The 25,537-nt window shown below is 35.7% G+C and overlaps 1 protein-coding gene across 3 annotated transcripts in view; it reads right to left on the bottom strand.

Annotated features, from left to right (window-relative positions):
• Nucleotides 1–25,537, bottom strand: part of CNTN5 (contactin 5) — a 1,343,675-nt gene that overhangs the window by 348,885 nt on the left and 969,253 nt on the right. For all 3 annotated transcript variants that reach the window (XR_012422789.1, XM_005579428.4, XM_065528914.1), the window contains exon 9: nucleotides 21,885–21,987. Coding sequence is in view for 2 of the 3 variants with exons in the window: in XM_005579428.4 (XP_005579485.3) it covers nucleotides 21,885–21,987 (103 nt within the window). In the remaining variant the exon portion in view is untranslated. The remainder of the gene's footprint in view (nucleotides 1–21,884; nucleotides 21,988–25,537) is intronic.

Here is a 25,537-nt window from a genome sequence, read left to right as displayed (position 1 = left end):
TGAATGCTTTTCAGAGCACCCAAGTCACCTCTTGAACATTTTGCTGCTTAGAAATTTCTTCTGCCACACACTCTAAATCATCTCTCTCAGGTTCAAAGTTCCACAGATCTGTAGGGAAGGGACAAAATGCCACTAGTCTCTTTGCTAAAGCATTTGCAAGAGTCACTTTTATTCCAGTTCCCAACAAGTTCCTCATCTCCATCTGAGACCACCTTGCCTGGACTTCATTGTCCATATCATTATCAACATTTTGCTCAAAGCCATTCAATAAGTCTCTGGGAAGTTCCAAACTGTCCCACTTCTTCCTGTCTTCTCCTGAGCCCTCCAAACTGTTCCAACCTCTGCCTGTTACCCAGTTCCAAAGTTGTTTCCACATTTTTGGGTATCATCATAGCAGGGCCCACTCCCAGTACCAATTTACTGTGTTAGTCTGTTCTCATACAGCTATGAAGAACTGCCTGATACTGGGTAATTTATAAAGGAAAGAGATTTAATTGACTCATAGTTCCACATGGCTGGGGAGGCCTCAGGAAACTTACAATCATGGGGAAAGGTGAAAGGGAAGCAAGGCATCTTTTTCACAAGGTGGCAGGAAAGAGAAGTGCCTAACAAAGGGGAAAGTGACCCCTACAAAACTATCAGATCTCCTCATCACTCACTCACTATCATGAGAACAGCATGAGGGGAACTGCCTTCACAATTCAGTTACCTCCACCTGGTCTCTCCCTTGACATGTGGAGTTTATGGGAATTACAGGGATTACAATTCAAGATGAGATTTGGGTGGGGATACAAAGCCTAGCCATATCACCCTCCTTGGTATATAACAAACGGAGCTGAAAACTTATATCCATACAAAACCATGCACATGAATGTTTACAGCAGTTTTATTCATAAGTACAAAAATTTGGAAGCAACTAAGATGTCCTTCAGTAGCTGAATAGATAAATAAATTGTGCTATATCCAGACGGTGGAATAACATGAAGTGTTAAAAAGAAATGAGCTATCAAGTCATGAAAAGACATGGAGAAAACTTAAGTGTGCATTAGTAAATTTAAAAAGGCCAACCTGAAAAGGCAACATATTTTATGGTTTCAATCATATGATATTCTGGAAGAGGTAAAGCTGGAGACAGTGTAAAGATCAGTGGTTGCCAGAGGTTAGGGATAATAGACAGATGGATAGATGGAACCCAGAAGATTTTTAGGGATTTTGAAACTACTCCATATGATACTATAATGGTAGATATATGTTGTTATACATGTATTCAAATCCATAGAATTTATAACACTAAAAGAAAACTCTAATGCAAATTATGGTCTGTGTGCAATAACAATGTGTCACTGATAATAGAAGAGACCGTGCACATGTAGGGACAGACAGGATATAGGAAACCTCTGCACTTTTGCTCACTTTTTCTGTCAACCTAAAACTGCTCTAAACAGTAAAGTTCTTTTTAAAAAAATCTTGAAAAAATCAAAAGTTTACTGTCTGATGAAATACAGTAGATGTACTATGGCCTTTATAATATGTGGAGAAGTAATACTATCTAAGGACACAAAATAGAATAATAAAATGCATGATTAACACAAAAGAAGGCAGAATAAAGAATAGAATGTACAAAGAACATAGGGGACAGATAGAAAACAAAGAGCAGGATGCTAGAGTTAAACACACCATGTCAATAACTACTTTAAGAGGAAGATAATGTTATATTGGTTTAAAAAGTAAGACCCAACTACTGACTGCCTAAAAGAAATCTATTTTAAATATGCAAACTCAAAGAGTTTAAAAGTAATAGCAGGTAAAATAATACACCTTGCAAACAATGCTCTGATGGTTAATATTAAGTGTCAACTTGATTAAATGGAAGAATGCAAAGTATTGTTTCTGGGTGTATCTGGGTGTTTCCAGGTGTTGCCAGAAGAGATTAACATTTGAGTCAGTGGATTGGGAGAGGAAGACCCACTCTCAGGAAGACCCACCCACAATGTGGTGGGCACCATCCAATCGGCTGCCAGTGAGGCTGGTAAAAGCAGGGAGAAGAAGGTAGAAGAAGCAGCTGACTTGCTGAGTCTTCCAACCTTCGTCTTTCTCCTGCGCTGGATTCTTCCTGCCCTCAAACATCAGACTCCAAGTTCTCTGGCTTTTTAACTCTTGTTCCTTCACCAGTGGTTTGCCAGGGGTTCTCAGGCCTTCGGCCACACACTAAAGGCTGCGCTGTCAGCTTCCCTACTTTTGCTGCTTTGGGACTTGGACTGGTTTCCTTGTTCCTCAACTTGCAGATGGCCTGTTGTGGGACTTCACATTGTGATCGTGTGAGTCAGTTCTGCTTAGTAAATTCTCTTTCATATATACATACATCCTATTAGTTCTGTCCCTCAAAGAGAAAGCTGAAGTATCTATATTAATATCAGACAAAGTTGATTTTAGAGCAAAAAATATTATCATGTATACACAGGAATATTTTATAGTGGTAAAGGAGTCAATTTATCAAGAAGCATAAACATTCTAAAGTTTGTACATTATATAATAGAGATTCAAAATATATGGGGCAAACCTGATAGAAATGCAAGGAGAATCAGACAGATATATAAATATATTAGAAAATTTCAAGACTCTTTTCTCTATAACTTTCAGAAGAACTAGACAGAAAATCAATAAAGATATAGAAGATTTGAGCAACACTTTCAACCAACTTAAGCTACTTGTCATTTGTAGACTAGTCCACTCAATAACAGCAGTATGTAAATTCCCATGTGAACATAAATCATTTACCAAAATACAAAAAATTTTTTGTTGTAAGACAAGTCTCAATACATTTAAAGAGTTTAAATCATTAAAAGTGTGTTATTTGACCATAATGTAATTAAAATGGAAATTAATAAGAGAAAGATGGAGAAATGCTAAAATATATGGAAGCTAAATAACATACTCAAAGATAAGTTTCAAAAAAATCATAACATAAATTAGAAATAATAGAATTGGAATTTTGATAGGGACTGCAATGAATTTGTAAATTGCTTTGGGTAGTATGGACATTTTAACAATATTAATTCTTTCAATCCATGAACAGATGATATCTTTCTATTTATTTTTCTCTTCTTCAATTTCTCTCATCAATATTTTACAGTTTTCAGTGTACAAATCTTTAACCTCCATGGTTATATTTATTCCTAAGTATTTTATCTTTTTGATGCTATTGTAAATGGATTTATTTTTAATTTCTTCAGATTGTTTGTGTACAGAAACACCATTGATTTTTGTCTGTTTATTTTGTATTCTGCGATTTTACTGAATTTATTTATTGGTTCTAATAGCTTTTTGGTAGAGTTTTTAACGTTTTCTGCATATAAGATTATGTCATCTGCAAACAGAGATAATTCATATGGAACCATAAAAGATCTTCAACAGCCAATGCAATCTTGAGCAAAAAGAACAAACTGGGTGCATTATACTTCCTGATCTCAGAATCTACCACAAAGTTATAACAATCAAAACAGCATAGTACTGGCACAGAAACAGACATATAGGCATATGGAAGAGAATTGAGAACCAAAAAATAAGTTGACACATCTACAGTTAACTGATATTTGACAAAGGTGCTAATAACACACCATGAGGAAAGGGCAGTCTTCAATAGTATGTTGTAGGAAATACTAGATATTCACTTGCAGATGAATAAAATTCGACCTTTGTCTCACCCCATATACAAGAATCACCTTTCAATGGATTGAAGACTTAAATGTAAAATCTGAAACTGTAGAACTACTGAAAGAAAACAGAGGAGAAAGTTTCTTGATTGTTCTTTGTAAAGATTTTTAAAATATGACCCCAAAATCACAGGGAACAAAGCAAATATAAACAAATGGGATCAAATCAAACAAAAAAGCTTCTGCCTGACCAAAGAAACAATCAAAAGAGTGAAAAGGACAACCTAAGAGATGGGAGAAAATATTTACAAATCATAAATATGATAAAGATTTAGTATCCAAAATATATATGAAAATTAGTAGTAAGAAAATTAGTAGCAAGAAAACAACTTCATGAGAAAATGAGCAAAGGATTCAATAGACAGTTCTCACAAAAAATATACAAATGGCCAACAGGTATATGAAACACAGTTAACATCAGAGAAATGCAAATTAAAACCACAATGTGGTATCACCTCACATGTCTTAGAATGACTTTTACAAAAAGACAAAAGACAACAAGTACTGGTGAGGATGTGGGGAAAAGGGAACCCTTATGCACTGGTGGTGGACATGTAAATTTGTACAGCCTTCATGGAAAAGAGTATATAGATTTCTCAGAAATGAAGAGCCACTATATGATCCAGCAATTCTACTTCTGGGTATCTACCCAAAAGATTGAAATCCACATTTTAAAGATATCTGCATTCCTGTTTTGACAGCGTATATTTACAATAGCCAAGATATGGAATCAGCTTAAGAGTCCATCAACAGATAAATGGATAAAAGCAGGTCATATATACATATAATGGAATATTATTCAGCCTTGAAAAAGAAGGAAATCCTATCATTTGTGACAACATGGATGAAACTGAAGGACATTATGCTAAGCGAAATAAGCCGGACATTGAAACGTGAATATTGCATGATCTCATTTATATGTGGAATTTAAAAATGTCATACTTATAGAAGTAGAGAGTAGAATGGTGATTACTAGGTTGGATATTCATTGAAAATGATGAACTTTGATCCATACCTGTATCATACAAAAAATTAACTCAAAATACAGCATAGATTTAAATGGACAACATAAAACTACAAAACTTTTAGGAGAGAATGTAGGAGAAAACTTTTAGCCCTTGGTTTAGGCAAATATATCTTAGCTATGGCACTAAAATCTCAATCCATTAAAAAAATGAAAATTTGGACTTCATCAAAATTTAAAACTTGTCCCTTTTGAGACATACTAGTAAAGCAATAAAAGGACAGTCTCAGAGTGGGAGAAAGTATTCACAAATCACGTATATGATAAAGGACTTGTTTCCAGAATTTTAAACAACTCTGACTCAAAATTTAACAATAAAAATATCAACATCCCAGGTGAAATATTGGCAAACCATTCACTAAAAAAAATGCAGTTATCAAATAAGCACATAACAACTGAATATCATTAGTCACTGGGGAATCCAACATAATATAAAATGTGACACCACTACGTACACATTAAATGGCATAATCACAGATTAACCAAGTTTTAGCAAAGATGTGGAGCTACTTGAACTCTCCAACACTGCTGCTAATAGTGATTCAAAATAGTACAACTACTTTGAAAAATAGTTTAGCAGTATTTTCAATAGCTACACATACTCCTACCATATCATTTAGCCATTCCACTCATAAGTATTTATCTAAGAAAAACTTTCAATGCTTATGTGCATACAAATACTTCTAAAGAAATGTTCATGAAAGATTTATGGTAATAGCAGAAACATGGAATTAATCCAAATGTCTATCAACAGGTCCACAGATGCACACATTGTGGTAGAGCCATAAAATGGAATACTACTGTGCGATATAAAGGAATGATCTATTGACACATCCAACAACTTGTATGAATCATAAAATAATTATTCTGAATGTAAAAAGGCAAACTCTCCCACTCTCAGTCAAAAGAGTAGACATTATATGATTTCAGTTATGCATGACTAGAAAAGGTAACATAGTCAATAGTGACGAAACATATAGGATGAGTGGTTGCCTGGGGTTGAGGATGTGTGGATGGGAAGGAGGAACAGATTATAAGTGTACATGTAGAAATGTTAATAGGTAGGTTCTGGATATGTTCATTATGTGGAGTGTGTGATGGTTTCATGGTAATAATACATATGTTAAAATATATTAAATTGTACAGTGTAAACATTTTATTGTGCTCCAATTATATGGTATTAAAGCTTTTTAAAAGATGCCTGAAGAAATACTTTAACAGTACAGTTAATTTACTTAATTGTACTTTTGACTTAATATATTTTGTTTTCTCTATGCATTTAAGTCACCTAAAATGTATTAGAATATTTGTTATTTCTACTATACCCCTTTTATCCCCCAAACGAATGTGAAATAATAACCAAATGGTCTAACCACCTCATGCATAATCTCTTTAAGTCTTTGTCTGTTTTATTTTCTTTTATTTTTTAACACATAGTCAATAAAACCCACAGACTAAAGATGATGGAGGCAGTGCAGGCAGAGGGATTCTTCTGGACTAGCTTCCTTTATATTTCAACTTCTTTCAAAAAAGTGTTTGTTTGTGAAATCCCATAGACAGCATGGTTGGAGTAACAGAGACTGCTGATGCTACAATACCTCTTGGTGATTTTATAAGATGAAAATATATAGTCAACAATCATTTATTCTAAAATCTTTCCAGTACTATGAGAGATCTTTTATTAACTCAGATTTTAAACATTAAACTGCACATAGGTGGAGGAAGCACATGTCATCACTCAGGTTCTAATTTAATTGATCCCTAAGTTAGTGTTTATATATGCCAGTTTTAGTCTATCTTACTCTAGTTTATCACATTCAATGTACAGTCTTACTGTAAGACACACCACTACTTTAAGGATCTCTAAGAAAGAAAACACTGCCAATTAAACTACAACTCAACATTGAGTGCAATATACATGTGGATTGCAGAGATAATACAATGCAAAAAAAAGTATGCATTGGGTCTACTACATCTATGCTTTCTCTCAATAGAATGTGGCTAAATGTGATGGAATGACATGAAGTGGAGGCTTGAAGATATTCTTCCTCTATGTGTCTGTGCAGGAAATACTGATGTGTGTTCTTCTTTTGGAAATGTTGTGAAGGTTGCATTTCTCTGTAGGGATATATAAAACAAGTGACCTGATTTCATAATGTACCCTTCTTTGAGAAAAAGGCCATAAATAAAACATTCTCAAAGTTGTAATGTAGACTGATTCAATCTCCCAAAGAAAAGAAAAGTGGGAATAAAAATGATCAGAAGTACTTATCATTTACCTTTGGTACCATAAAGCAGCAGCAGACATATGTTCCCATTGAATATCTTTTAAAAATCTATTGGATATTAATGAGAATTATTTTTTCAGACCAAAAATCATCCTTATAAAGCTTTGACATGGAACCTGTTCTACACCATGGAACTACCAACAAAACCAGTGACCGGTCACACAAGGTAGGTGCTCCTATATTACATTGTAAATTAAAAAACAAAGAGAAGACAGGATGACAGATGTTGAGTTTATGTCTTAGCATATTCTTTCTCCATAGTCTTTCTGTGGATTTAACCACTCACACACACACGTGCATAAACACGCTTACATGTTTCACTTATGCAAGAAATACATCAAATCTAATTGCAGCAAATGCCACCATGTACATATGGCTCTATCATCAAAAATCAAGTAAACAGCCAGGGACGATGGATGTAAAAAGTACCAAATCAAAAAATAAAGAAAACCTGTATTTCACTGTCATATAAAGTAGAAAATGCCTAGATATGATGAAGAGTCATGAGTAATCTCAGGCAACAAAGAATGCGCTATAAGACAATTTAGAACCACACTGATTATACATTGTACATGTATAATCAATTATTTATTTGCATATTTAAATAGTATTATATTTAAAAAATAAAAGTAAAGAATATGAAGTTGCAATATTTTAACTTTACAGCAAATTGCTTTACAATAAATATTATTATAGAGATAAATAAATGGGTAATGTTACTTGTATGATATAGGCATAGGAGATGTTTTTGGAAAATGCAATTCAGATAACAGCCTTTCCCTGTAATTTCACCCTCCCTTCTCCCATATCGATGTATTTTGTTTTCAAGTTGTATGATGCACTGGGAGGGATATTCCAAAGACAAACATGGAATTTTGTCTCTGATTACTTACTTGGTGAGAACATGAGAGAACATAAATAAACTGTATATAAGGTCTTTTGTGTCCTACCTGTTAAAAGCATCAGAGACATAGGACAAAGTTTTCTCATATTACAACTCTCTCGCAAGGGATACTAAAAACAATTAAATATGATGTATCATCTACATGTCAGAATAAATTCTGAATTGGGAAGAACAAGACTTCCCAGTAGAATAGATGGAATTAAGTATTTGTAGAAATATTTATGACACCACATAATTATAATTTTAGATTATAAACTGTAAGTATGTGCCTAACAAGGATAAGATTCCTATTGAATAATCTAAAGGAAATCAATGCAATTAATTTTTAAAAACCCTATGTTTTTGGAAATTTTAATATAGGGTCATGAAACTGTACTACTAAAATGTTTTATGATGAAAACTATTTGTATTTGGTTTTCTTAAAATTAACTGTCTTGAAAAAGTATAGAATAATAACAATCATAACAATAAAATTAGTTTTTCTGTACCACCATCCAGAGAAGGGATGCTTGTAATCTTGTTGATGTGTGCTAAATACACAAGAATATTTTGAGAAAAGAAGTACAATCCATACATTTGTAGCACCTTGTTAGTTACAGACCACAGGGAAGTCTGCACACTTTGCTCTTACTCTGCACTCACAGGCCACCAGATTTTTAATTAGTCATGTTTCCACTGAGGGCATTTCTTATATGTATGGACCACGAGTCATGGTTATTAGCAAGTTATCACAGTTTTTTTTTTTTTTTTCATTAGAGTGACTTTGGTAAGGCAACTCAACATGCTAGAACCCAAATATCACCTGAAAAATTGTTTCTGAAATTTGGGCATACCAGCACAGATATTACTACAAAACACCCTACTGGGATGACGCCATAACTCGAGACAGAGACTAAGAGGCACTCAGCTTTTATTTTTACAATCTAAATGCCTATGCATATAAGTTTTTTAATATATTGGTTTATTCCTACTTCCTGAGTACACTTATATACCTATTACATTGATAAATGACTTAATTCAGTTAACAAATGTTCATTATGCACCAAGTTAGTGGGAATAAATTTAAGAGACACTTATGGTAATCAAACATATGATGATAAAAGGAAGAAAGAGTCAAAGATATTTAAAATTTTATACTTTTGGAAAACGCTTAAAGGGTCACCTGTAGTGATAGTAAAAACTCCTTATGTAAGTTGATGATAGGTGAGTGTGGGGAGTTGTGCGTGGTTTGGAGTTCTAGAAACCCAGCCTGATACCATATGCTGTGGAACAAGGTATTGAAGAACATCAAAGAGGCTAAATTAAGAGGTATAGCTGGAGTCAACAATCAAATCAAAAGTCCAAAATAACATCAGAGTCTATGAGATAGGTGTGATTTGGAAAGCAAGAATAAGGTCTGGGGAACAATAGACAATCAAACAGATAAAGTGGACGGAGCACGGCCTATGAAAGCAGCAGTTGGAGAAATTCCCAAAGCGAGTGAAGCATCAATAAAAATCTATGAATTTTTATTTTTAATTTAATTTTTTTTTTTTTTTTGAGACGGAGTCTCGCTCTGTGGCCAGGCTGGAGTGCAGTGGTGCAATCTTGGCTCACTGCAAGCTCCGCCTCCCGGGTTCAAGTGATTCTCCTGCCTCAGCCTCCTGAGCAGCTGGCACTACAACATCTCTAATCTTATTTGCAGCAGAGGTAAGAGAGCCAAATTTGTCCAATAATAATAGATTTGAACTAGATTTGTGAAAAAATAGAATAAAATGGAGACGGAGACTTGAGAGGTTTTAAACGTCTGGCAAATTGGGAGGGAAGATTTGGCAGAGGTCAATAATGATGCCAATGGTTTGAGGTGAGTTAGAGATATTGCTGTTATGGAGAGGGCTGCATTGAGGGTGGTATGTGTAAGATTAGTAATTCACACTTGATCATCACATATTCGAATTTTCAAAGTTATTGAAATAATAAATACAAAATTTTTGAAAGCATGAAATTCTAATGGTATGCCCGTTACTAACACTTGGTACCTAATTTCCAACTTACTATGAAATCATTCTAAGAACTGCATATGAAAACCTTTTTAAAGTTCTAAATTGATCTTTCTCTAGTGGAGAAGCTTTGTTGCTCTCTTAGCTTAACTAATACAAATATGACAATATTAGATACATGACAAGCATGCTTACTCCAAAGTACAATGATTCAGAAAGACACATACTACTTTTAAGAATACTATGATAGATTTAAAAATTAAGTGTTGTCATAAAACATATGAGATAGGATGAGATCTCAAACAAAGATATTCAAGCACATTTGTTGTTACATAAATCAGCTTTAAAAGTAGCAATATGGTTGTTAAATCACCATTAGAAGAGATAACTATTGGGCAAACATTTCAATTTCTAGTAGAATACTCAGGGGGAATTTGTGGGTGATAATGACATAACACTTACAGAAATCCAAGACTGTAAGAGTTCAAAATAGGGAAACAGGTCAAATGGGATACAGAATTTGCTTAAATTCATTCCTGTTTGTAATCCAATGAGATAACATGTCAGAGATGTTGTTGGAATCTAAGTATGATATGGAAACCATCCAGGACAAGGTAGAAGTTTAGTGTTACATATACTCAGATTGTTGACAACTTTTTGGTTAAACTTTTTTTGCTCCACTGATGTCCTATTCACGTGTCAAGATTATGTATCTGGTGATTCTTGTAGGGGTGTGGGATACAATAAAATTAGAAACTTCTGAGGGATATACTAAGTCCTTTTTATTATTGTATAAGTTTAAGGGGTACAAGTACAGTGTAGTTACATGGATATATTGTGTAGTGGTGAAGTCTGGGATTTTAGTGTAACCATCATCTGACTAACGTACCTTATACTCATTAAGTAATTTCTCATCTGTCCCCCCTTCCCACCCTCCCACACTTCTGAGTCTCTACTGACTATGACTCCACACCATATGCCCATGTGTACACATTATTTCCCTCCCATTTATAAGTGAGAACATGTGGTATTTGTCTTTGTTTCTGAGTTGTTCCACTCCAGATAACGGCTTTCAGTTATGTACATGTTGCTGAAAAAGGCATGACTTCATTCTTTTAATATACTAATTCTTTATATCCTATTTTGGAATCTCAGCATCCAAATAGTTGCTGATCTTACTACCATCCCAGTGGAAGAAACTTTTCCACGGAAATTCATAGGAGATTAACTTGAAAGAAATCTGTTGGATAAGTCTAAATGAATCCAAGTAAAAATCTTACAATTTGGGGATTATTTTTGCTTCATGTTCTTGTTAACTTGTCTTGCCTACTAAGATTCCTAATTCTCACTCATTGAGATGCTTCAGTGCATTCAGAATATAATGTTTGCTGTGACAAAGTAAAAATTACTCTTAGCAACTGAAAAATGGTAAACTGAGAATACTATTAATTAGCATCAGGGGATCTAGTTCTGCCTCTATAGGCCACACTTGTTAGCTGTTTGGCCTTGCACATGTATATAGTTTCTCTCCTGAGGCAGGTTAACTAGTTCTAGGGCAGCCGTGGAAAAGCTGGAAATGTGATTCCAGTTAACTTTGACTCTAAATGTGAATAATAAATTGGTCCTGTTTCCCTGAAAATAGATAACACCTCTGAGTGCAAAAGCCTATAAGTAAATAAAACATTTCCTTCAACAGTTTGCCCTATGAAAGAATGTTGAATATGTCAAGAACATCACAGGAAGATGCATCAAAACTGCCTGAGCGGTACATCCACATGTGTAGCCATTCCTTGAGAAGTCTGTTTTCCATTTACAAATTCATGTTTGTTGGGTTATGTAATCCTTAAGGTTCTTTCAGGATCCATCACCTCTGGGTAGCATCTGAAATGAGGATGTGTCCTTCATCTCAACCATACTAAAGCAAGCAATAGTTCACGATGGCAATTTTCTTGATTCTGTAATGTACCACTTTCCTGTGAGGCCTAAACGTTTATTGATTCCAACACCCAGAGACTGACTCCTGTCCCCAGATCTTCTGTCAACCTAATGATTAAGTAATTTGATTTTAGTTTGATAGACAAATACCACATAACTCCAATTCATTTTTAATTCCTACAGCCCTTAGCGACTGGCAGCTCCAAATAAACAGTATTAATAAATCATCAATCTGTAACTAAAGAGAAGGTTCTTTCAGGACCGTTTGCCAGTTGCGCACTGTGGGAAGTCTCAGAGGAATATTTGTCATTCTCACAGTTACAATGGGACACAAGAGTAGCCATTTGAGACAGCTTAGCTAAGAGGTGAGGAAAGGAAAACATAAACTACAGCAAAAATAAGTTTATGAATTGATAACTAGTGGCTTTTTATTTGCAATAAACATACAAAAAGAGAAAAAAAAAATACTTAATATCCTGGTTCCCTAATAGGCATTTGATGGAGTGTAACAAAAGACTATTTGTAAATGGTTTCTGAAAGAGAGATAAGCAGGAACTAAAAAGGGCAGGAAATTGAATGTGTTCTTCCCTCCCACCTCACCACAAGATTTCAGATGAGTTTGAAAAGGTCATTCACATAATTATTACAGTAACAGGTTCAAGGCCTTTTGAGCACAGCTGATCTGATTGTGTGTTAATGGCTGTAAAAGCAAGATAAGAAACATGTAAAAATTTTTAAAAGGGGAGAAAAAAAGAGAAAATCTGCCTGTAACACTATTAGCTTGCAGGCCTGTCGTTATGGATAAACTGATGTTGCTTTATAGCGTATGGCTTTTTTATTACAGAGTAACCCTGTTTGCCCTTGTGTATTGGGTCATTGAAGCATCAGTGACCAGATTTTACTTCTTTTTTGTTGGAGGCTAGTTGACATATCTAGTCATCTTTCTGGGGTCTGTAAAAGGTCACAAGGTGAAATGAAACTTGCCAGAAAACTATAGCTAATGCAAATGTGGTAAGAATTTTCAAGGCCAAAACATGTGAAAAGCATCTAGAGACATCTGTATGGCCAAACCAAAGTCAATAACACACTTCCTGTTATGAAAGATCAACCACATTTCTCATACCTGAATTCAATTCAGTGTACATATTCAGCACCTGCTGCATCTAATAATGCTCTAGGGATCCAAAAATTCAGCACACTAAAGAAGACAGATATCTATCGCTGTTACAGTGGGGCAGGCTAAATAGTGAAATGTAGGTGGTTGCACTGAAAGGTAAGAGACTGGAGCTCAAGAAAAGCAGGAAGGATTGATGGAGGAGGGGTATTTGACCTAAGCCTTACAGAATAGGATTGTGGGGCAGGATATTTTAGACCGAGGAAACTGGGTCACAGAGCCACAGACGTGGAAAAGCCAGTACAACTGAGGTATAGGAAGGGGTGCAGTTGATTAAGAGATGGATTTGAAAATGTCAAGTGGAACTGGTGCTAGTTTTTAAATGACCACCTCTCAGCACCATCCTCTAGTAGGCTTTGTGGTACTGGGGCAAGCGTTCTGAAAACCACATTTCTGCACTGCCAGGAGGGGGCACTGTAGGGAGACTGTAAGCCTGAAGAAGCCAGAAGGAACACTTTCCTTGTTATTTCCTGTGGGTTTCCCAGGGGCTTCTTGTCAGCTCCAGAGCCCCTGAATGGCACCTCAGCAGGGCATCCTTCCCTTAGCAGCAATAAAATACAGTTCAAATTTTTTCCCAACACTTTCAGGAGAAGCTTCATTGTGTCCCACTTCGACCATTCCTCAGAATTGTTGGTGCTAGGAGTACCTCTGAGGTTCTAATTTTTATTAATTCTAATTCTTTCCCCCCGCCCCCCTCACCTCTAGAGATGGTAACTGCTTTCTGTAGTTACTGACTTTCCATAATTTACAGTTCTCCTTTTTACCCTGCGTTACTAGTTAACAACTTGTATGGGCTGGACTTAAACACTTTTCAACCCAGTTGAAAACATCATCAACGTTTAATTATATACTGCATTTAGAAAGAATCACTGAAATGAAATATTTATTAGGGTCCTAAGGGATTCCTTGCTTACATTGTCCCTTGACCCCTTTATCTCTCAATCCCTTTCAAGAGTATTGTACCTAGTGTTTAAAAGGTGACCTGGGAAATATCCACGATGACCCCCTTTTCACTAAGGATCCTAGGTTGAATGCTGAGCAAAAAAAGTCAACACTCATCATTTCTACTTCCTGGATATGCCACCAATCAGTTTGAAATGTTATGTAATAATGTCACTGCCAAAAGGCAACTAATTAAGTCTGCCTGATTCTATCCTTCTACTCTTAATATTCAGCCTGAGAATGTGTGGATGGGCAGCCAGCAAAAGAAAATATTTAAATTTTCTTTTCCAATCCTGACCCAGATCATTTCTCTCCTTTCAGGGAACATTACATCTAAATCATTAGAAGACAAATGGGCATTATTATATTCTTACAGCAGTTCAGGCAAAGAGTTTCTACTGCCTCTCCTGATAATCCAGTTTCCCTGTAACAACTCATTTTGTCACGAACTTCTATATTACACCCAATCTAATTCTTCTAGTTTAATCCCATACTGTTGGAATTTCACTCCTTCCCTGCCTTGTTGGAACTGGAGAACAGCTTGTGAGCAATCTCTTGATAATAACTTCCATATGTCTAAACCAGTCTTTTCTTTCCAACTAATTAATCCCCCTCCATTTTTTTTTACACTTTTCTGTGTTACCCAAGCCTTTACATACCTTTGTTTCCCTATGGGTTCTCTTGAAACATTTCCCATTTTTTTTTTCTGGGGAAATACCTTTACAGACAGTATAGCATGGATACAGCATGTCACAGTCACTTTATAAGTTCTGTACTCAACCTTGTGCAATTCTATTTTAAGAGGTATTTCTAGGAGTAAACTCATACACTCTTGTGCTCTGCTCCAGCAGCCTGTAGAGAAAACATCTGATTTTTTTCTAAATTCAGATTTAAGTAGAGGTTTTCTTAGGAGAAAGCTTGCAGCTTATAGCTTTTTAACAGACCTTTTACTTCAAATCAGGCAGGCTGGTAAATTTGGGTGATATCAAAATACGGTAAATTTTGATAACATACAATTATTTGTTTTCTTTTATCTTAAAGAACACAGGAAAGATACAAGCTTATATACTGAAAAATTATCTGTGCATTATAGCTGCACTAATGTGCATCCTCGAAGTGACAAAAACTGAACACCATTAAGGACAGATCATAAAAAGTTAAATGTACCTTCCAAGAGAAATCAAAATGCACCAGTATTCTAACATGGTTTGAATGTATGATTCTTTAAGAATCAAAGAAATCTCCTAATTTGGCTTATCAAAGTTTCATTAGATCATGTCAAGGGCCAAAGAGAGTTCAAAAGAAGAACATCTGCTGTTAGGTTGTCGAGTATTAAACTTAGAACCAAAAAGGTAGATAGTGAATTTCTGTGGAGATAAAGGTTGACTGTTAACAGGACAGCTTGGTCAAGGTGCATAGCGGATGTTTACATAATGATTAAGACTGGACTCAAGGTGTAATATTACATTCAGCAAAATATTTGAAGATATAATGCAATTTGAGAACAGAGACTACGGAAATCCTGGAAGATGTCACAGTCCCTAGAACACAATGAACACCCAATTACCAACAACAAATCCAATTACTGCAAGCTTTCAGAGCTTGCAGACCTGCATTTGCTTCTAAGTTCTTTAAGGCACTTCAGTCTATTACATTTATGAAATGAGCTACACAAAGCCCAACCCTTACATTTTGACCACCTCTGAATTAATACATGAATTATTTTTTCTTAAGAGAGAAGGTACTGGCATGCATTATTTCACTGCACTTCACTTTATTGTGTTTCGCAGACATTGTGTTTTTCACAAATTGAAGGTCCGCGGCAATGCTATGTCAAGCATATCTACTGGCACAATTTTTCTAATAGCCTGCATTCACTTAGTATCACTGTGTCTCATTTTGGAAATTTCTGGAGTATCTCAATTTTTTATTATGTCTGTTAAAATGGTCTGTGATTAGTCATCTTTCAATGTTATTACTGTAACTGTTTCGAAGCTCCATGAACTATGCCCATAGAAGACAACAAACTGAATTAATAAATGTATATATTCTGACTGTTCCATCAACCGGCCACTCCCTCATCTCTCTCCCTTTCTTTGGGATTTCCTATTCCCTGAGATACAATATTAAAACTCAGCCAATTAATAACCCTACAATGGCTTCTAAGTGTTCAAGTGAAAGGAAGAGCAGCACATCTGTCAGTTTAAATCAAAGGCTAGAAATTAAGCTTAATGAGGAAGGCACGTCAAAAACCAAGACAGACTAAAAGCTAGGCCTGTGCTCAGTTAGCCGACTTGTGAATGAAAAAAAAAAAAAAGTTTTTGAAGGAAATTAAAAGTGCTACTCCAGTGAAGACACAAATGATGAGAAAGCAAAAACAGGCTTATTGCTGACAGAAAGAAAGTTTTAATGGTCTGGGTAGAAGATCAAACCAGTCACAACATTCCCTTAGGCCAAAACCTAACTCACAGAAAGCTCCTAAATGTCTTCAGTTGTATGAAGGCTGACAGAGGTGAGGAAGCTGCAGGAGAAAAGTTTGAACCCAGCAGAAGCTGGTTTATAAGGTTTAAGGAAAGAAGCTATCTTTATAACATTAAAGTGGAAGGCGAAGTAGCAAGTGCTGATGTGAAAACTTCAGCTAGTTACTCAGAAAATCTAGCTAAGATAATTGAGGAAAATGGCTACACTAAGCAACAGATTTTCAATGTAGACAAAACAGACTTATTTTGAAAGAAGATACAACCTAGGACTTTCATAGCTAAAAACAAGTCAATGTCTGGTTTCAACACTTCAAAGGACAGGTTAACTTTCTTGTTAGGGGCTAATGCAGCTGGTGAAGTTGAAGTTGAAACCAATGCTCATTTACCAATTTGAAAATCATAGGGCCCTTAAGAATTATGTTAAATCTACTCTGTGTTCTTGAAATGGAACAACAAAGCCTGGTGACACTGCATGTTTACAGCATGGTTTACTAAATATTTTAAGCCCACTGTTGAGACCTACTGCACAGAATAAAAGATTCCTTTCAAAATAATACTGTCCATTGACAATGTATCTCATTACCCAAGAGCTCTGATGTAGATCAGCAATATTAATGTTATTTTCATGCCTGCTAACACAAAATCAATTTTGTAGCCCATGGATCAAGGACTAATTTTCAAATTTCAAATCCAATTACTTCAGAATTACTTACAAAATAAATTTTATAAGGGTATGGATTCCATAGATAATTATTCCACTGATAGATCTGAGCAAAGTAAATTGAAAACCTTCTAGACAGGATTCACCATTCTATATACCATGAAGAAAAGCTGTGATTCATAGGTCAAAATATTAATAGGAATTTGGAAGAAGTGGTTCTAACCTTCATGGATAACTTGGAGGGGTTCATAACTTTAGTGGGGGAAGTAACTGCAGATATGATGAAAACAGCAAGATAACAAGAACTAGAAGTGGAACAGGAAGATATGACTGAATAGCTGAAATCTCATGGTAAAAGTTAAATGAACGAAGAGTTGCTTCTTATGGATGAGCAAAGAAAGGGGTTTTCTGAGATGGAGTGCAATCCTGGAAAAGATGCTCTGGATATTGTTGAAATGACAACAAAAGATCTGGACCATTACGTCTACTTGGTTGACAAAGTGGTGGCAGAGTTAGAGAGGACTGAGTTCTACTGTGGGTAAAATGCTATCTAACAGCATCATAAGCTACAGAGTCAATCAATGTGACAAATCTTATTGTTGTCTTCTTTTAATAAATTGCCACAGCCACCCCAACTTTTAGCAGTCACCACCCATACCAGACAATAGCATCAGCCATCAGCAAACAGATGATAATTTGCTGAAGACTTATATCAGCATGAGCAATTTTTAGCAATAAAATATTTTAAAATCAAGGTGTGTAAATTGTTGTATGTACATAAGGTAGGCATGTAAATGCTATTGCCTACTTAATAACATACAATATAGTGTAAACATAACTTCTGTGTGCTCTGGGAAACCAAAAAATTTATGTGACTTTCTTCATTGTGAAATTTGCTTTATATATTATTGTGGCATCTAGAACTGAACCTCAAATATCTCCAAGGAATGACTATATATCTAGGAACATATTTGGTTCAATGAATAACATGATAAAAAAAAATAGTGATTTTTGGTAGGAAATGTGAATTACTCCACTAAGGCTGGGAGCAGGTAAAGTTGAAAATAGCAAGATTTTGTACTTACGATCTTCTTTGTCCCTCAAGCTATTATTATATAAAATATTATACTTTGTGATATATAATTTTTTTTCACTCCATCCTTTGCCCTAGCTTCTATAGATATGATAAATCTCTCTCATCCTTATCATCAAAAAAGCCAACAAACAAATCCTTCTTTAGAGGCAGTATATCAAGAAAGGTTTTTTGGTTGTCATGTTAAACAGTAAGTACAACTCGGACATGAAAATATGCTTTGAGAATAAAATAAAATAAAGCTTCAGTTACACAAAATAAATAAGTTCTAGAGATTTGCTGCTGCCAACCTTGTACCTATAGTCAGCAATATTGTATTGAGCACTTACAAGTTTATTAAGAAGGTAGATGTCATGATAAGTGTTCTTACCGTAAAAATAAAAAATAGAGTTGGAGAATTATAGGTCTAAGTTAACAAAGATAAATGATAGAGTGAGGCAAGAATAGGTAGGAAAAGGCAGAGGCAAGTATAGCAATGTAATTTGGATATAAATAAGAGAGTATGAGAGAGCAGGAGATACAGGTGCACAGTACATATGATGTATTTGTGTGTGGGGGACAGGATAAGGCATAAATAGCTTATTTATTTTTTATTAACTGTTAATAATAAAGAGTTGATTGGATTAAGTAAATGGAATATTTTTCAGTTCACTCATTCCTACTTCCTGAATGCTATGTGCCAGGTGCTGTGGTAGGCACTAGGAATATGTAAGTGAAGAATACAGTCATGATTCCTGCCTTCTTGGGGATTAAAGCCTAAGAGTGGGGAAAGTGCTGGCTATTCTATTTTCCTCTCTTGCCTGTCACCTTCTTGTTCCCTGCAGACCCTCTGCCTTGCCTTGTGAACTGACAATTGCATCCCCAGGCTTGCAGAGTGGCTTCTGTTTGACTCCAGCCATGAGAGCCACCAGAAGACATGAGAAGGCAAGAGGAAAAAGAAATCAGGATATAAATTTCCTAATGCTTTCTTCAGCTGTGTTCTTATATAAAAGCTGTGTCTATTCATAGCAACAGTCATTACAGCTCCCGTTGGTTGATCTCTGGCCCACTTCAGTTTTCCCTGGTTTCCCTGGTTCTGGAAACACTCTCTCCTCCCCCTTGCTCCTTCAGGATTATGTATGACAATGAGTTATTGCTATCAGCAGTTTATACATGTCTTAGTTTTTCTTCTTCTTCTTCTTAACCTGCTCAGAGATCTTCAGTTCATCACTTTACTAAATTCTATTGAAACATCTGTGTTGGATCCTGTTTACATCTGGGATCCTGACACAGATAAATGGTTTTAAGTGGAGAAACACTTAGGTGGAAAACTTAAAATTGTGTTAAGGACTATAAAAAAGGGATAAAAAGGTTATAGACAGAGAATAATGGGTGTAAGTTAGATGAGGTGGTCATTCATAGACAGCCTGTTTCAGGGGTGATATTGAAATTGAGGCCAGAGGATAAGTGAGAGTCCCCATGGAAAGAACAGGGGGAAAGAAATCCCAGCATAAGAAATGCAAGTGCAAAGGCCACAAGGCAAAAAAAAAAAAAAAAAAAAAGGCTTGACGTGCTCCATTCCAGAATTTGGTTATCATACTCTATGAGTAATGTTTGGTTAGGACACAGTGAGGGGAAAAACAGCCTGAGTGGTAAGATCCTGATGATATCCAGTGACAGATACTAAAGTTTTTGTAACAGACAAAGGCCCACAAGAGCACCATGTGCTCGCTGAAGTGAGAGAAGAAGCTCAGGTGAGCTGCAGGAGCCACACGGATGCTGAGGAATTAATTTGCAGTTTTCTGTGATCATGTTGGGATGAAATGGTGATCCACACCACAAGATAATATGCTGTAAAGGGATGAACACACATCAAGATGTTATTTCTTTGATCTTGTTTATTTTCATAAGGGTGGCAGGGTGGTCTTTAGGTATAGGTAGATCTCTTCATGTTTCTTTTTTCCACAATTGTGACATTTCTTAGAAAGGATACCAAGTGATAAACAGAGACCTTCTTGACTGAAACTGTCTTCTTCACATTCCCTTTTATTAATTTACTTTTGAGAGTTGGTAGCAAAGGAGTAGAGAAGTTGAAGAAAATAAAATATTAAAAGAACATAAGTGATTTAGTGATTTGGCTGTTGGGTCTTACCTAGAATGAAAGAGACTTTAAGCACCAATTTACTAAACATATTTCATGACTTCCAAAAGCAACCACATCTAACTTATTAAGTAAGTTTGCCTGGGGAAATATTTATATTGTTTTTTTCCTATAAGTCTAGTTTTCTAATTTGTTTTACAATATGACCTCCCTTTGTTTGTAGCCTTAGTATAAATTCTGGCACTGAAGAATTATTTAACTACAGGATACACTAAAACCCTTGTCCTCAAGCCAGAATATATTATTTTTGCATTTATCAGAATTGAGCTGCTTACTTGGGACATTTTCAGACCTACTTGACACACAACAGCAGATGGTGACAAAGCAGACTTTTAACTATTATTCAATCTTAAGCACTTAACTAGTATCTTTAGGTTTAGAAGTCTTCCTCAGATATCTGCCCAAATACCTCTTAGATACATTTTACATTTTGAAATTTATTTCTACTTATGGCTATCTTTTGCTTAAAGATGGGTCACATAACAATTCATTTTGCTTATAGTCTATTATGATGTTGCTTCTACTTAAAGTAGAATTCACATATGTCTTAATCATTCTTGATATTAAAACACATGGTGTTTACTATGTTCATTCCCTAAATCTCCCTTAGCTAGCTGATTTTTTTTCATATTTACTAATAGTTTCCTCACCCTAAGGCTAAACCTACTTTAACAATCACATTTGTGTAGCTGGCTTTATCTCCAAGTACTTTATAGTTAGATTGTGGGGGTTTGCTCACTGCAACTGAAGGTAAATGATTAGTAACTGTGATAGAGATACATTTATGCAAATTATAGAGTCCAGAAAGAACCCTGAGGTCTTATCATCCTAAAATACAAAGAACACAACACTCCATTTAAAGTAAATCATAATACGATAATCAAATATAATCAAAATTTGACTTCTGCCTCTGATCTCAGTACCTATACTGTAAACATCATTGACAAGCGACTATATATCCTGGGCTGTAAATCCTCAGAAATAGAATCGTTAAGTATGGCAGGCATTAGGGTGTGATATAAATTCTCTCTCTCATTTGAGAAATGATTCCTTGTACATATTGACAGCTGGTGCTATTAAGTTATGATTTCAGGATATACTAAAGTAATACATAGGATCACTATGTAACTATTATCCTTGCAATTTTTATCTTCTGTCTTATTATGTCATATAAGAATCTACATCCTATACATGAGGAGCAGATAGTACTTTGCCTTTCTATCCTCTTTATTTACATAATGGCTGAATGAAATTTAAAAATGACATTTAAATTTTAAGATATATAGGTAAAGCTGTAAAGCTTTTTATTCATTAAAGAAGTTTTCTTTATGTTAAAATAGCAGAATTATAGAAATTGCTGTCCGTGAAAATGCCTAGAAGATAATTGTAACTGATTACTTCATCAATTCTGATTTGAACTTCTTTTAAAAAATAAATAGCCACCATGGAACATCTGGGGAAATGACAGCTAGCAAAATAAGTGATCCCAAAATAAGATATGTCACATTTTAATAAGCAATTGTGTTTAATTATGGAAGAACATGTACTTACTTGCCAAGTGCAAAGCATTCCATCTTAACAGTTGTTCCTTTAGCAGCTGTAACCGTGAAAGGAAAATGGACCTCAATTTTCGGCTCATATTCTCCCATTACACCTTAGAAATAAAGAATAGTCTTTAAGCATCAAATGAATGTTACAATTTGTTTCTTAATCCTGGAGATGTTACACTGAAAATCACCATGGTTTGCTTGTTAATGTCTGTTTGATGACTGTTAAATTTTTCAATGTACTGAAAGAAGTAGTACACTTAGACTCTATCATTTTGATGAAATCCTAGTCTTCCCCTGAGGACTAGATTACATGCATGTTCAATATCATTTAAAGTAATAATTATTGAAAATGTTAATCAATACTAGTAGTACAGTTACTAATTGTTCTAAAAAAAGATGAATAGTACCCATTTTAGATGTGTTTAATTTTTTAAATAAAAAAAGGTATAAACATTTCCTTATAATTGCCAAATATTCATTTATAAAGTCTAATATTTATTGAATATCTATAATATGCATGGAATTTTGCCAAAAATTGTGGGAGTAACAAAAGATTAATCAGTTGTGCTCTCAAGCACTCAGCAACTATATTCTTAAAGAGAGAAACAACATACTGTATACTCAAGTATGGGAGAAAAGCTCTCTATCAAATTACTGTGATGAAAGATAAGAATTGATCACTGCCACAAATGAGGTATTAAGTATTATGCACTGATATGGTTTGGCTCTTGTCCCCACCAAAATCACATCTCAAATGGTAATATGCATATGTCAAGAGAGGGACCTGGTGGGAGGTGATTGGATCATGGAGGTAGATGCCCCCATGCTGTTCTCATGACACTAAGAGAATTCTCACAAGATTTCATAGTTTTAAAAGTGGCAGTTTCCCCTGTTCTCTCTCTCATCTCTCCTGCCACCATGTAAGACATGCTTGCTTCTCCTTCCACCATAATTGTAAGTTTCCTGAGGCCTTTTCTTGTGGTAGAAAAGAAAAACCCCATTTTTTTTTTTGAGAAATTAAACCTGACTGAGAAATTTGCATAAATAACAAGGAGCCGAGTGTTAATAGCAAGGGCAATGGGAAAAATGTCTCCACAGCATTTCAGAGATCTTCATAGCAGCCCCTCTCTTCACAGGCCTGGAGGCCTAGGAGGGAAAAATGGTTTCATGGCCAGACTGGGGCCCTGCTGCTCTGTGCAGTCTCAAGACATGGTGTCCTGTGTCCTAGCTGTGCCAACTCCAGTCATGGCTAAAAGGGGTCAACATACAGCTCAGGCCATTGCTTCAGAGGTGCAAACCCCAAGCATTGGCAAATTCCATGTGGTGTTGGGCCTACATGTGTTCAGAAGGCAAGAATTCAGGCTTGGCAACTTCTTCCTAGATTTCAAAGACATATGGAAACACCTAGATATCCAAGCAGAAGTCTGCTGCAGGGGAAGAACCCTAATGGAGAACCTCTACTAGGGCAAGGCAGAGGGGGAAATGTGGGCTTAGAGCCTCCACACAATGTCCCCACTGGTGTATTGTCTAGTGGAGCTGTAAGAAGATGGCTACCATCCTCCAGACCCCAGAATGGTGGATCCACAGCTTGCACTGAGCACCTGGAAAAGCCATAGGCATTCAACGCCAGCCCATGAAAGCAGCCGGAGGGGCTGTGTCCTGCAGAGCCACAGAGGCAGAGCTGCCCAAGTCCTTGGGAGCCTATGCCTTCCATCATCATGCCCAATATGTGAGACATGGAGTCAAGGAGATTGTTTTAGAGCTTTAAGATTTAATGAGTGCCTTGCTGGGTTTTGTACTTGCATGTCGCCTGTGGCCTCTTTGTTTTGGCTGATTTCTCCCATTTGGAATGGGAACATTTACCCAATGCCTGTATCTTGGAAGTAACTAATTTGTTTTTGATTTTACAGGCTCATAGGCGGAAAGGACTATTCTTGTTTCAGATGAGACTTTGGACTTGGACTTTTGAATTAATGCTAGAATAAGATTTTGGGTATTGTTGAGAAAGTATGATTGGTTTTGAAATGTGAAAAGAATGCGAGATTTGGGAGGGGTCAGGGTAGGAATGATACGGTTTGGCTCTGTGTCTCCACCAAAATCTCATCTGAAATGGTAATCCCCACATGTCAAAACAGGGACCTGGTGGAAGGTGATTGAATCATGGGGGCAGTTTCCCCCATGCTGCTCTCATGATAGTGAGGGAATTCTCATGAAATCTGATGACTTTTAAAGTGGCAGTTTTCCATGATCCCTCTCTCTCTCCTGCTGCCATGTAAGATGTACCTTGCCTCCCTTTTGCCTTCTGCCACGATTGTAAGTTTCCTGAGGCCTTCCCAGCCATGTGAAACTGTGAGTCAATTAAGTCTGTTTACTTTACGAATTACCAGTCTCAAGTATTCTTTACAGCAGTGTGGAAACAGACTAATACATGCACATTTGAGGAGATCATAAGAATAATGAGGGTTTTGGTCAGTGGGAAAAAGATAGGAGAGAGTAAATGGAGCTATATATATATATATATATATGTGTATATATATATATATACACACACATATATATATATACACACATATATATATATATATAAATGACAAAGAGATGGTAAATGACCATTAATAGGAATATCAGTTTTTCTAACATCTTAATATGTGAAGGGAAGTGATATTTGAAATTAAATTTTGAAATATAATGATGGAATGAAAAACAGGTGGAATCCAAAAACTAGAGAGCCTTGATTATCAGAGTAACACATTTAGTCTTTAATCTGCAAATAATTTGGAGCTACAGTGGTTTTGAATAGGGCAGGTGCATTATACTGAGATGTATATAGTGAAACTGGAACAGAGAAAAATAAATCAATTACATTACTTCAGTAATACGAGATAAAGGCCTGAGCTTTAATAATAGTAATAAAAACAGACAAAGGGCACTAGATGGATAAAAACAATTAATAACTGAATTGGCAAAAGTTGGCAGACGATGAGGTACAGGAATAAGGGCATGGGCAGTGCCAATAACAACACTATAATTTGCAGCTTGGGGAATTGGGCAATGTCAATAAAAGTAAAAAGAACACAGTTAAAGTTGAAAAGCTGATGAGTTTCAATTTGGAGGTATTGAGTTTGAAGTACCTACAAGATATTCAGAAGAAAGTATCTGATCACACAGTATAAATGAGAGAATGAAGCTCAGGATGAGTTCTAGACAGGGGAAAACACTTACAGTGATTTAGGGGTGGTAGCTGAAACAATGAGACTGGATACGGCTTTTACGTATTAGAAAACACTGTAATAACTGAGGCCTGGTGGATTCTATTGCTAGTGCCATCAGATAGCCTTGGAGCAAATTTTCTCCGCAAATTAATTTTTGGAAGCCCCCTATGTGTAAAGTACCACATAGAAAACAGCTATGATTTGGCACAGATGCTTCTTTGAGGAGACTGTGCATGTGTTTGGGGGTGTCTATGCTTGTGACCATATGAGCATGGATACATCTTTGTGCATACATAGTCCTCTGTACAATTATTTTGCATATGTGTGTGGAATGAGAGGAAAGAAGAAGAAATCCAAATAGAGTAAGATAAATTCTATAAGATATGAAGGTCATATACACTGGACATGGAAAGGGGTAAAAAGGGCTACGTTTGGCAAGAAA

Source organism: Macaca fascicularis, chromosome 14, assembly GCF_037993035.2.
Source record: "Macaca fascicularis isolate 582-1 chromosome 14, T2T-MFA8v1.1".
In the NCBI taxonomy this organism is placed as follows: domain Eukaryota; kingdom Metazoa; phylum Chordata; class Mammalia; order Primates; family Cercopithecidae; genus Macaca; species Macaca fascicularis.
Note: the sequence above shows the minus strand (reverse complement) of the source record. Positions and strands in the feature narration are given on the sequence as shown.